Source organism: Aotus nancymaae, unplaced genomic scaffold, assembly GCF_030222135.1.
Source record: "Aotus nancymaae isolate 86718 unplaced genomic scaffold, 86718_ANA_hifiasm-v0.15.2.pri h1tg000029l, whole genome shotgun sequence".
Classification (NCBI taxonomy): Eukaryota; Metazoa; Chordata; class Mammalia; order Primates; family Aotidae; genus Aotus; species Aotus nancymaae.
The window spans coordinates 68,587,084-68,601,088 of NW_026988442.1; the positions used below are offsets into that span (position 1 = coordinate 68,587,084).

Genomic DNA, 14,005 nt, shown 5'->3' on the forward strand with positions numbered 1-14,005 from the left:
TGTTAATGCCATCCAGTATGGTTTTGTCATTACTAGAAAAGGATTCTAAACACAGAATCCTCTCTGATGCTATTATTTTGACATAAGGACATACTAATTGCTCCTAAAAAGCCAAACAACTGTTATCTTCTCTAAAAAATGTATTACCTAATCTCGGCTGTCCATTCTGTTATTTGAAAGATGACATAAGGCTGTTGGCCTAAAACTAAAGATCTGTTACTCCAGTTCCAAAAGCAGTTGAGGATATTTACAAACATACCTACCACCCTAAAATGGACACTTTTGCCTATAATTTATATATTAATTGGATTCAAGTTTTGTTCCCAATGCGATGCTCAATGGTAATAAACTCATATATTTAAAAAGGGCTCACCATTCCTTGGCAAACTTGAGTGCACTTGGAGAACTTTTCCAAAGCTACCCCTGCAATGGCACAATGTTTGCTAAAGCCACCTGTGCTATTAAGATTTCTTTTCATTGAGCAATCGGTCATTCAGAATTTTCTTCTGACTCACTTTGTTTGACATCATAATGTGTCCTTCTCTTTAGTCATATTAAAGACATTAGAAAATACAGGGCTGGGTGTGGTGGGTCATGCCTGTGATTCCAGCCCTTTGAGATGCTGAGGCAGACAGATCATTTGAGGCCAGGAGTTCGAGACCAGTCTGGCCAACATGGCGAAACCCCATCTCTAGTAAAAAAAAAAAAAAAAAAAAATTAGCAGGGCATGGTGGTGCATGCCTGAAATCCCAGCTACTCAGGAGCTGAAGCACAAGAATCACTAGAACCCGGGAGGGAGAGGTTGTAGCGAGCCAAGATCATGCCACTGCACTCCAGCCTGGGTGACAGAGTGAAACACTATCTAAAAAAATTTTTTTTTTAGAAAATACAGCACCATTAAGTGACTGTTTCCAAGTCTAGATTCTAGCTAATGAAACCATATATTGGTCATGTCTCTGTGAGTCCAAAAAACAGATTTTGAAGAAAGGGTTTGTGATTGAGTTTAGATTGTGTGACATTGGGGCAATTCTCTTTTCACATTAAATGCTTTGTGTACATGACTCTGATGGGCATTATAGGGTCCATAAAATATTAACCCTTCCTGCCCCTATCATAGTGCTCAATACAGGATGCTTGAATTCAAAGCCAAGTCTCCTCAACCTATTGCAAATTATACGAAAGAGTAAACACTTTGAAAATTGACATGGCTCTGCAGAATCGCTCCCAGTTCTCAGGAAGCACAATTGTAAGACCCCAGCTACCAAGCACAGCTTTCCTGAACCTTGGTAATGGAGGCTTTTTGTGTAAATCTGGAAGATTAGACAGTGTATAAAGTATAATACAGATTCTCTGGCCAAATGAGCTGCAGAACAATTCTGAAGCCATTGTTCCTCTTTCTAAATATTTCTTCTTTGAAAGAGTTAAGTAATTTTGCTTGGAAAAACTAACCATTCAACTATTAATCATTAATTTATTTTATGTAATTTTTCTTAACTGATTAAAAATACTTATTTTATTATTTTTCTAAGTCTTTGCCTTAAGCGCAAGGAAAAAAAAAAATGGATTAAAGTACTAAGTGTGACTAGCCAGGTATTTTTAAAAATTGGTTTAATGCCTTTTACTTAGTTGGAAAAAAAAAAAAAAGAACAATTTAGTAAAAGCCTTTAAAAAAGTTCATAGTTAAACCTGAAACAAGCCCAAGAAGTGAATATATTTGCATAACTTGATCTGTACTTTAAAAAAAAAATTCCACTGAAGACAACAATAGAAGCTTATCAAATCAGAATTTTACATAGATTTTCCATAGCCCTACTAATGAATACTGACTCATTGGTCAGTTATGGTGAAAATGTAATGGAGCTCTAAGATAAGAAATGCATGAATCAGAGTGTGTTTAGAGGTTCCAGTTCTTCAGTTTGAAAACTGCATTAGCCATCCACCTTCCCTAATGCTTTCTGAGACCAATTCTAGAACACTGTAGTAATTAATTCTTCAGCATTTCACATGGAGCCAGACCCTGCCACTGAAGAATAACCCCTTTTATTTTGCCACAGTCATGAAAAACTTGGATATTATGTAAAATTGGGATTATTGGCTGCTTAGTTTTGTATTTTTCAAGATGACAGTTAACCTGCAACTGAATTTTTTCTAAGAAAATGATCATCCATAGGATGGATTGTGAAGTAGAATTGAGGGTACTAGTAATACTCTTAAGTGAAGTTAAGTCTATAGAGGGTCAATTATTGTCTACAACTAAGAAAAGTACTATACATCAGTGAGTAAAAGTCTGAGGCAAGTCTGATTTAAACCAGGGTCTCAGTTTTACCTCTAAATGCTTATGCCCTAAGAATTTTCTATTCTATTAGCAATGTGTATCTTTTGCTTCATGAAATTTCACCTTCTACAATTGGTTCAGAATGCCAGCTAATTTTTCTGATCTGCTCAACTGTTTCAAAACAGACTGAAACTGATAGATCGAACAGTTATTATAAATTATTTAAACACCTGTCATTTTAAGTAACGCTGAAAAAATTAGGATCTGCTTTGCCCTTTTCCTGAGAAATGATCACTTATTAAATCACCTTTCGATTTCTATAAAGATTAGCCTTTCAGCTTTTTTCTCAGGGTTAGGAGTTTCTTTTCACCCATTTTCAAATTCTTGTATTTAATTTTCAAAAGATACCCATAAACTAGAAATTTGAAAAATATAGAGAATAATGAACTTCATGTGTATGTTTTCTTGTTTTTATAGCCTATATATTCTATAAGGTAATTTCCAGTTATAAAAATGTACTAATCACTGGTTCTGTGTATCCATCCATCCTTTCATCTATCTGACACACTAACAGTGATACCAACAATAATGAATAACAACCATGTTAATAAGCAGAGGGCACTCATAGAATACTTACTTTTGTCCCAGAAACTCTGTTGAATGCTTTCCATAGGCTATGTCATTTATTCCTCTCAGTGATGTATATAAGTATCCCCATTTAACAGATGAGAAAGCTGAGGCTCAGAGAAGATCACAACTTGATCATTGTCAAAATGAGTGACTGGTAATCCAATTAGTCTAATGCCAGAGACCATGATTTTCTATTCTGGTGTCAAGCATCTATTCTTACAATCATCTATTCTGTAAAACTACCTAGTTATATCATTTTGGATTGAGTTTTTAGATTGCCAGTTCTCAATTTCCATACATTTTCATTACATCTGTTTGTCTTAGACTTTCTTTCTAGCCTTACTTCAGACTATGACTAGGGTGATCAGATAACCTTTTATCCAAATCAGGAAATTTCTGATAGGGAAAAGAGCTGGGTTAGTAAATGTGCTGGTTCATACTGACTAAGTCCCAGGTATGAACTGGAACCACTCAGGCACAGGAGGACATGGGATCATTCTAACAGGCCACTAGGATATTCTTTCTCTGTTCCTCGTGCAGAACACAGATCCTCTCAGGGCAAAACTAAGTATATTGTTCAGTGGTCCCATGATACCTCCTTTATTTTCCTAGGATCTGTTTTCTGGACAATTATTTTTCTTCTCTGTTATAGAGTAGAAAATTTAATAAGCAACCTAAGAAGAATAAAATATTCTAATATTCCTTTAGAGCTGATTAGCTGTGAACACAGAGGTGCATTCATTTATCACAGTTACAGTACAAGTATAAAATGACCTGTACCTTTAATAAGTCCTTTTTCTTGCAGAGTTTTCAGGGAAGGTCTTCGGGTAATAAACTTCTTTAATCTGCTTTTAACTCGATTTTTGTCGCTTGTATCAGAAGCACTATGATGCAGCCTGAACACTGAAGATTTAAAAAAAAATCAGAGGCTTTCAGTAAATTTCTTCTTTATGATTATTACTTTATGCAAATCTGAATAGAAAACAGTAGTTATGAAACAACTACCTGAATTAATAGCTCAGGCTCTTCTGTCTAGAACAAGGCATACGAGTAAAATTTGCTCACATGAAAGTATTAGTCCTATTGCAACATGAATGTACAATAAGAATGAGATTAGCTCCATATATCCACAATTTATTTTCACTTTCATTTCCTTATATTTAGCATGATAACCTTTACATGGATAATTCACCTATTTGTATTTATACACAAAATTATGGCCAGAGTAAAGAAAAATTCATTCTAAACTACAGGAGACAACTCTTTAGCACTGTTAATTTCAATTAAATTTGGTTATATAGCATCTCTAGCTAATACAGGCATTTCTGAAGATCCTGCTTGTTTGAATCATTTTGTCAGTCTTCTTTTTTATATTAACCTAAAGTGATTTATTTTTCTGAAGCAGAATTTCTTACTCTCCTTATTGATTTATAATTACTACTAGTTCTAGGTAAAATTCAGAAACATAATTTGCCTCAAACTTTCTCCATGTCTTCATTAGGCCCCTCTCCTCAGCTTCCTAGTCTCAGATTTATCTTCAAAGTCAGGTGCATGTAAAATTCCTTCCAGAAAAAATATTCGCTGAATGTCTACTAATCAGGCTCCATGCTAAAGGCTGTGAATTCAGGAATGAATATAATGTATAAGGTCTGGGTTTTCATGAAGCATAGTCTTAAACACATTCAAGGTGTCTTCTTCTTCTTCTGACACAAGAACAGAAAACCAAATGCCGCATGTTCTCACTCATAAGTCAGTGTTGAACAATGAGAACACATGGACACAGGGAAGGGAACATCACACACCAGGGCCTGTTGGTGGGTGGAGGCTAGGGGAGGGATGTAGAGGGTGGGGAGATTGGGGAAGGATAGCATTAGGAGAAATATCTAATGTAGATGACGGAGATGGATGCAGTAAATGCACGTTCTGCACATGTACCCCAGAACTTAAAGTATAATTTGTGCGTGTATATGTGTGTGTGTGTGTGTGTGTGTATAAAATCTCATACATTATCATCTATGTATCTGTCATGAGTTATCTATTTTTTAAATGAATTGGCAATAAAAGTACAATGACAACAAAAAAGTACAATGACTATCATGTGAGAAAGGTGGATAGCTTCTTAGCTATTGGGCTTTTAGGAATGGACACAGGAGGGGAACAACCCACACCCGGGCCTTTTGGGGTATGGGGGGCAAGGGGAGGGAGAGCACTAGGACAAATACCTAATGCATAAAGGGCTTAAAACCTAGATGACAGGTTGATCGATGCAGCAAACCACCATGGCACATGTATACTTACATAACAAACCTGTACAGTCTGCACATGTATCTCAGAACTTAAAGTAAAATTTAAAAAATTTTTAATTAAATTTTAAAAAATGGGTTCTATAGGTGTGAGAGTTAACAGATGCCCTCAGTTCTAAGGGTAATTTAGGCAGGACCAAGACACCTGAGTCCTTGGGGCAGTTGTACTATATATTCTTCAGCTATGAGCAGTTTCCACCAGTGTGTTATACAAGTATTATGATTTTCTCTGTGCATCTCAATAGTTTGAAAAGCACCGCTTTAGACCTGTTCAATCCAATGTAGTAGCCACTAGTTACTTGGGGCTATGGAACACTTGAAATGCAGCTTGAGCCATATGTTGAAATAATAATGTCTTGGATTTTTTCAGCTAAATAAAATGTCTTATTAATACATTATTTAAATTGTTTCTTTTTACTTCCTAAAATGTCACTACTAGAAGATTTTACATTACATATATGTTTCATTTTGGACAGTGCTAGAAGATAATAAAAAATAAACATGCATTGGCCACCTACTGTATGCATGGCAGTGCTGGGTTTAACTGTTGTGGATAAAACGTATATGGCTTGCGTAATTATTTATTTTTATTTTTTATTTATTTATTTTTGAGACAATAGTTTCCCTCTGTCACCCAGGCTGGATTGCAATGGTGCAATCTCAACTCACTGCAACCTCCACCTCCCAGACTGAAGTGATTCTTGTACCTCAATTTCCTGAGTAGCTGGAATTACAGGCATGCACCATTATGTCTGGCTAATTTTGTTGCTATTGTTGTTGTTGTTGTTTTTGAGATGGAGTCTTGCTCTGTTGCCCAGGGTGGAGTGCAGTTGTGTGATCTTGGCTCACTGCAACCTCCGCTCCCTGGGTTCAAGCAATTCTCCTGCCTCAGCCTCCTGAGTAGCTTGGATTATAGGCAAGTGCCACCATGCCCAGCCAATTTTTGTATTTTTAGTAGAGAGAGGGTTTCACCCATGTTGGCCAGGTTGGTCTTGAACTCCTGACCTCAAGTGATCAGCCTGTCTCAGTCTCCCAAAGTGCTGGGATTACAGGTGTGAGCCACTGCACTTGGCCTACTTTTTGTATTTTTATTTTATTTTTATTTATTTTTTTTTGAGACGGAGTTTCGCTCTTGTTACCCAGACTGGAGTGCAATGGCGCGATCTCGGCTCACCACAACCTCCGCCTCCTGGGTTCAGGCCATTCTCCTGCTTTGCCTCCTGAGTAGCTGGGATTACAGGCACGCGCCACCACGTCCAGCTAATTTTTTTTTGTATTTTTAGTAGAGACGGGGTTTCACCATGTTGACCAGGATGGTCTCGATCTCTTGACCTCGTGATGCACCCGCCTTGGCCTCCCAAAGTGCTGGGATTATAGGCATGAGCCACCGCGCCCGGCCCCTTACTTTTTATATTTTTAATAAAGGTTGGGTTTCACCATGTTGGACAGGCTGGTCTTGAACTCCTGGCCTCAAGTGAGCCTCCTGTCATGGCCTCCCAAGCTGCTGGGATTACAGGTGTGAGCTGCCATGCCCACCTGGCTGGCTTGTGTAATTGTAACGCAGCACAGTTAGGAGTCACATGGAAATGTTAGAGACTAAAGGATCCAAGAAGAGGGATTGAACTTGGGTCATTTTGGAGAAAAAAACAAGTGCTCTTAAAACCCAAGCAAACAAAAATTGTTTTTACAAGATTGTGAAGCATGAGTATCAGCCATTAACTAATTCAAAATGGTCTCATTGGAATAGTCATTCCGAGCATCTTAATAAAGTGTGTTTATGTGTTATCCTATCAACTTTCCTTCTAGGTCCAGTCATTACAGTGACCACCAGTCATGTATGACCTGCTTCAACTGACAGCTGTAGTGAAAGTCCCATGGGTCTGGGTTCTAGTGTTGGAGGCTAAAGAAACACTTGACATCCTTCAGAATAACTCTGCCTTAGGGCAATTTTGGTTTCGAGTCCATCTTTGAAATGACACAGAATAATCGACCCAAGTTTTCACAAGTTACAAAAGTAATATTTTCTATTTCTGGTCTCACCTCAAAAACCTTGCCATTTCCCATGACAGTATGCCAAGAAATGTAGGGCCAAACAAGGTATTTTTTTTTCTTCCATTTGGAACTAGTAAAAATGATGCCATTAGAAAGTACTTTGCAAATTAAAATATATACACACGACGTATAAATGCTAGATTATGAAAATAATTATGGTGTGAGTTATATCTTTTTGGAACTCCCCTAGGTATTCTTGTGATAGTATTCTTAATTAGAGAGACATATATGTACATTATATTGTTTTCAATACCACCATCTGGCTCCACATGTGAAAAATGTGTGTAAGGTGCATTGGTTTTTCAAAGAAAATGAAAATATGTTTTTAAATGCTTTATCTTGTTTCCTTCTCACACATACTGAGAAACTAGCAGAGTCTTGGATATGATTACACAGTTTTCAACGTAGCCAAACTCTCCAAAGTTGCCTCTAATGATTACTTTCCTGGAGACAGACTAGAACATCAACTTCCATTTCCTGTTGCCATAAATAATCGTCCTCAGACGACAAGTCAAATTACAAGGCCTGTGCCATCATTCATTCCACTCATTTTGTTCTAAGAAGACTTATGCTGAAGTTGAAGTCAATAGATGACGATAATATATAGCATACTTTTTATTAACCAAATAACTTGAAAGCATTATAAATACAAAATAAAAATGTTAAGAAGTGCATGGATATAAAGCAAGGTCCATCACTGGGACCCTGTAAACAGCAGTAAAAGTCTTTGAGAATTGTGGTTTACAAATCTGATTTTAACAGCCAAACTTATAAAACAGTTTACGCTTTTCTGTTGTCAAGGGAGAAAAACTTGCCAAATTATTCATTTTAAGTAAATACAACATAACCAATTAAGGAAAGCAAAATTTAAACACATGCCTGTGATAATCAGGACATAGTTTGCTTCTGATTTCACTACTGATTTTAACAGAACACTGTTCCTTCCATTTTCCCACAGCACCCAAGTGACCCCACACATACTTTTAGAAACTTGTAATCACACAGTGCAAATAAAAGGACACTTTACTGGAAAATACACAGTGTGGTACAATAATCCATCATTTATGAAAAATAGAATTCAGCCTTTTCTTTTCCCTCAGAGATTCAAGTACTTTTTGAGGGTGAAGCTTCCTGCAGTTTAAAGATTTATGTTAAGCCAACGAATAGTTTTTTTCCATTCCCACTTAAATTTTTTATTTGAAAATAAAAAGAGCCAAAAGAGATATGGGTTTAAACTCTAAAACATTTAATCTGATTTGCATAAGAGACAAAAGCAATCAATCACTCTTAATCCTACGTATTTTTAACCACAGTTAACCTTAACCTGAAATGTACTAGCTTTCCAGGTATTCTAGAATTTACTTATATTTCCTTTATGTTTTCCTCTGTTTTTTTCCATTGAAGTGAGATCTTTTCTTTCAAGCCTGAACAAATAGAATGTTTTTCAAAGACTAAGAATTTTCAATAACAATAGGCAATTTAAATCTCAACACACAGGCCAAAGGCATTAGCTTTAAGTACCATTCTTAACCAGTTGAGAGACTTAATTGGTGCTAAAACTGCTCTAGCTAGAGAGGAGTTAGAATCCCGGGCTTTCTAAGATGTTAGGATAGTGGGCTTTCTAAGATGATCTTCAGTTAATAGTATTACATATTAGAATAGGCATTAGCCCAATACAAGTTTTATACCTGACACAGTTATTATGGTGTTAAAAATCACCCTTAGAGCTACGGCCGCTTATTGTAATGTGTGTCCTTTGTATATTTATTTTCTCACTTTAGTAACAGGAGGGGGAAACAACGCCCTTTGGATGGAAAATGAACATCTACTCCCATTTAGGGTATGGGAACCACAAAAGAAAACCCCCAAATCTTCCAGAATTCAACGGTTTGGTTAATATGATCCAAAACTGTGCATCTGCCAGAACTTCTCTTTCTGGGGACCTTATTTTGAAATACCTACTTTTCCTGCCAAACTGCTGTTCTCGCGGTATTCCCATGTTACAATTATATGTTGTTATTATTTTTTTCTTTGAAATTTGGAAATGCTGGAACAGCCAACATTTCAGAAATTTTGCTAAAGGAAAGCAGAGTCATTATCCTTCAAAAAAGCTATCACAAACAGCTTTCTAGGCTACTCATCCTCACTTTCTTGGTGAGGTTTGCGTTGGGATCAACATCGGTGTAGATAGATGGTTTTGTTAGCAGCTAAGAGCTCTAAACATTTCAAGTGAATTCCAAAAGGATGTCAGGGCAAAGCTAGTGACAGTAGCTTAGTGCCACCATCTTACCACACTACAGTGTTCAGAGCAGGAAAGCGAAGAAAAAAATGACAAGATAAGGTTAGGTCAGTCTCTTAATCCCTGGAGATTCCAAAACTCTTCTCACACCATCACAGGGATTACATAATAAAGTACTGAATTATCTCCACTCACATTTTCCAACACAACCTTCTTGTATTGGAATTACCCTGCTTAACTACTTTCCAAGTTACATAAATAAGAGCACCTTACCCCAAATTGACTGAAAAAAGAAATTAAGTTTATTACATTTCTTTCCAGCCTCCTGTTGATTCCTTTCCAGGGCATTCACGCTTGTGCTAATTCATGGGGCTGTAATAAATACTGCTTTGCCTTCTTCAGCCTGTGATTTTAGAGCTCCCAGAACTTTGCACATAACTCCCTATGTCAGAGTGGGTAGAAAGGGTAAGTTTGGGCTTAATGTACTGTTGGTCATTTAATATCTCTTTTTTCACATGCTCAGTGTAAAAAGAAGTCATAATTTCAAACCCCAACTTGCAGCCTGAGAAACTCAGTTATTGAACTTTAAGTGACTTGCTCAAAACACAAATCATGATTAAACCTGGAAATAATTAAAAAAGGGAATGTTGGGCATTTTAAAACTGCAGTGCTTGGTTTTAACCACTTAATTCCCACTTAGACACTGTAGAAATACAAAGTAGACAGTCAGATTCATAACAGAAGGGTGTGTTCACATCACCTATTCAATGATTAATCTTCATGCTATCTACTCATTTAAGGAGAAGTGAGAATTCATACAATGAAAATGTTTACTTTTAAACTGCATTATGAACTTTAAATAGTTTATATTTTTAGTATTAGTCAACAGCTGAAAATCTACTATCATTCAGCCACAGGAAAATTTCATGGCAACTTTTCTCAGAAGTATATGTATCCATGTCTTCCACTTCTAATGCATTCATCTATGATGTAAATTCTTCACTGTCTTTACATGTATAGGCATAACATTTTTATTTTGTGGTAATACATCTTAGGTATATCTAGGTTGATAATGTATTTCTATGGTGTAAGCCAGGGTGTTTTGTTTAAACTCTCTTTGTTATAGCACTTAACATAGCTTTGGGTTTCATAGTAAGTATTTTTAATGATAGTGATGATGATCGATGATGACGATAACTTCAATCCCGTACTGCAAATATTAAGTATAGCATCACAATGTGTAATTTCCTTTCCACTGCAGATTTATCTGGTTTCTTTTTATAAGCCAGAGTTTAAAACTATTTTTCTGGGGGGTTGCAGGTTTTGAAAATACTACATTTTCAGAAAAACAATAAAAAGAGAGAATATAAACCTAAATAGAAAAACCTATTTTGTATGTAGAGAAACACAATGACATTTTTTTCCTGAAACAGAATCAGATACAGTATAACATGTAAAGATTCAGATCATTTAGACATTCTTCTATTGACTATATATTTTAGCTTGGCTTCTTATGATTTGATATAGTGTCAGTAAAACTTTGTCACTTGAGAGCTGTTCAAAACTTTGATAAATTTGCTAATAAAGTAAGTGGTTATTGAGATAAGGCAGTAGCTGATTTTGAAAGCTGAGTTACTGAAAAAAAGAAGAAAATAACATAGGGCATCAATCCACACAAAGGGCACTGTGAAGCAGAAATATGTTTTCCATGAGGAAAGACTGTATATTAAATACAGGAATGGGTTCTCTCCTAGTGATAGAAAACAGGCTACAGCCAAATCAAATGAGAAGAGCCTTATATATAAATGTGAACATCAGTCTATAAAAGAGAAAAAACAATAGAGTTGTAGGCGTGGTAATTCTACCAGAGAGGTAATAGCTTGGCAGCATTTAGGAAATTAACACTTAGATTTCTGTAAAATAGTAAGGTAAGTTGGATATTGAAATATATGCATATATAAGAGTCTTAGTACTGATATATAGACTCAGATTCTGGACTATCCTTAGCAGTATTTCAGTTCGGTGGCATTTAAATACTCTCTCATGTATACGTACATAGTGACAGCTACCACTGTATATCACATGTGTGTATTTGTTTGTACATTTGTGAAAATGCCTGTAAAGATACAATCTCAGCAGGTATAGAGGGGAGTAACATATAGTAACTTTGAGGCTTCTTCTTTAAATCTCTAAATTCCTGGGCTGCTGTGTGTTACAGTCTATCCCTAGTAAAGAATCTGCTATAATGTAACCTTAGTTTTCCAAACAAAATTTAAGCCAGAAAAATATATATGACAGGTGCAGGTAGTTTGAGAAATGTCTTAAATGTCAATAGTTAAAAGTGGGAAAATGTTTCTTAGATTATATAAGTTATATATACATATTCTTCTAAAATAGTCTTAATTTCTACTTTTGCTAGACAATCTGATTATTCTAATGCCATTTATTATAAATGACTAACATTTTGAAGTTACTTGCTATATGATAAAGAACTTACTAAGCACATTAGATCTCATTTAATCCTTATAAATATGGTAGGTTCCATTATTGTCCATTTTACAGATTAGAAATCTGAGGTTCAGAGAATTAAGCCTCGGTAGCAAATCAGTGGGAGAGCCAGAACTCGGGTTGTCTGATTCCTGCCCTAAGGCCCTGCCTGTCCATCTGTGTGGCAATGCTGTCAGCCTGTCTAAGGAATAGAGAAATGATAATGTTACTCAACCCCTTGCCTCGCCATACTCAAGTACTTGCAACCTAAGGTCTTAAATTATGTGCTTTACATGAACTGATCACTGAAACTATTTCATGTGGTATGTATCATTGTAGATCTGAGAGGGAAAAAAAAGTTGTCTTAGGTGAGATGAGTGAATCATGAGACAGCAGTGGAGCTGGTGGCTGAATACTCTCTGGATTGCCAGTGAGAACAGTTGAAGAATACATCTGGGTAGGACAGAACTGTAACCAGCATGGACATGAATTGAGCTCTGCTGCAAGGATGCATACTGGGCAGAAGGCAAATCACTCACCATGCTCTATTGCTCTATGCAGCAAGACAACAATGAACACAAAAGGAGAGATGTAGGTGGGAATTGGGAGTTCCTTTCAGGCAAAAACAGCTAGCAACCTAGCTGTATCTCTCAATTTCACCCCTACCCTCACACAATCTTTTTCAGACACACACTTAGCCCACAACAGTGTGAGTGAACACATTCACTTCTGCAAACTCCTTAGTTCTTCACTCACCCAAACGGGGAAATCCCATTCTTCTCTATGCCCAACCCCAGAGCTCAGAGGCTTGTTTTATTCCTGGTTGCTTCACAGGAACTGAGAGTAAGAGTTCAGGATTAGCACTTGGGAAAAAGAAGATAAGAATAATTGATATACTTCCTTACAATTGCTAATGCCCTTTCTTTCTCTTTCTTTCTTTCTTTCTTTCTTTCTTTTTCTTTCTTTCTTTCTATGTGTGCTCCTTTCTCTCCTACCCATTCTTTCTCTTTTGAATACAATAGGCTTTAGATTTCCAATTCCAACTCTGTCATGTAACACGGTATCTTATTCAAGCTATGTAAGTTTTGTGTGTCTCTATTATATCATCTGTTAGATGGGGATAATATCCATGCCAAGGATTTTTGTGTATGTTAAATGCCCTGATATAGGAAAAACATCCACCTCAATGTCTAATGTATAATACAAATGTAGTTAACAGTTGTGATTATTAATCTTAATAGGTTAAGATTAATGATTAAAATATGATTAATAATTAAAATATGATAGATGTTTTGTGTCATCATCACTGCTGAAATAATCAGGAAGTTCACAGAAGAGGTGTTATAAAAAGGACCCTTTTCACCTTCCATCCCAGTGCCTCTCACTTTTTCAACATTTACTGAGCATTCACTATGCATCTGGTATTATTAGATTAGACCCTTAGCTTCTGTATATGTGAGTATATATATATACATATATGTATATTACATATATATATACACACATATATATGAATGTGTGTGTGAGTGTGCATGTGTGTGTAAATTATTTGACTCTCATTAAAAAATGCTTGCATATAATCCCAGGAGTTACCTGTGATTAATTTCTGCCAGGTAGAGTGTATCTGAAGACTTTGAACATGTGTTAAAATCATTGGGTTTTGAAGAACTATCCATTAACGACTTTCTGAACTGTGACAATGGATATTGACAGGGCTTGTCAGACTAAACCACTATTGATTGGCTCACATCATGTGTATAGCAAAACCAATTTCTTTCAAGTGCTTCTTCCTAACTGAAATACATTATTGCAGCCTTCCTCTCTGTTTATTATAACACCCAAGCTCATTGCATGTAACACATCCAGCAAAAAGGTTTCACAATGAAGCAGCAAACAGCAACACAGAAAGAAGTGAAGGTACTTAGCAATCCAAATACTCTTGTGCTGTAAGTTGCTATTTGTCTGGAAAATATCGATTCCTTGCAGAATCTTTGTTTTTATTTTATAATCCTCTTGAAT

General features: G+C 36.2%; 1 protein-coding gene across 2 annotated transcripts in view; it reads right to left on the minus strand.

The window, feature by feature from the left end:
• ARHGAP15 (Rho GTPase activating protein 15) overlaps positions 1 to 14,005 on the minus strand; it is a 634,760-nt gene that overhangs the window by 272,891 nt on the left and 347,864 nt on the right. For both annotated transcript variants that reach the window (XM_064382800.1, XM_012473459.2), the window contains exon 9: positions 3,686 to 3,808. In XM_064382800.1, coding sequence (XP_064238870.1) covers positions 3,686 to 3,808 — 123 coding nt within the window. The remainder of the gene's footprint in view (positions 1 to 3,685; positions 3,809 to 14,005) is intronic.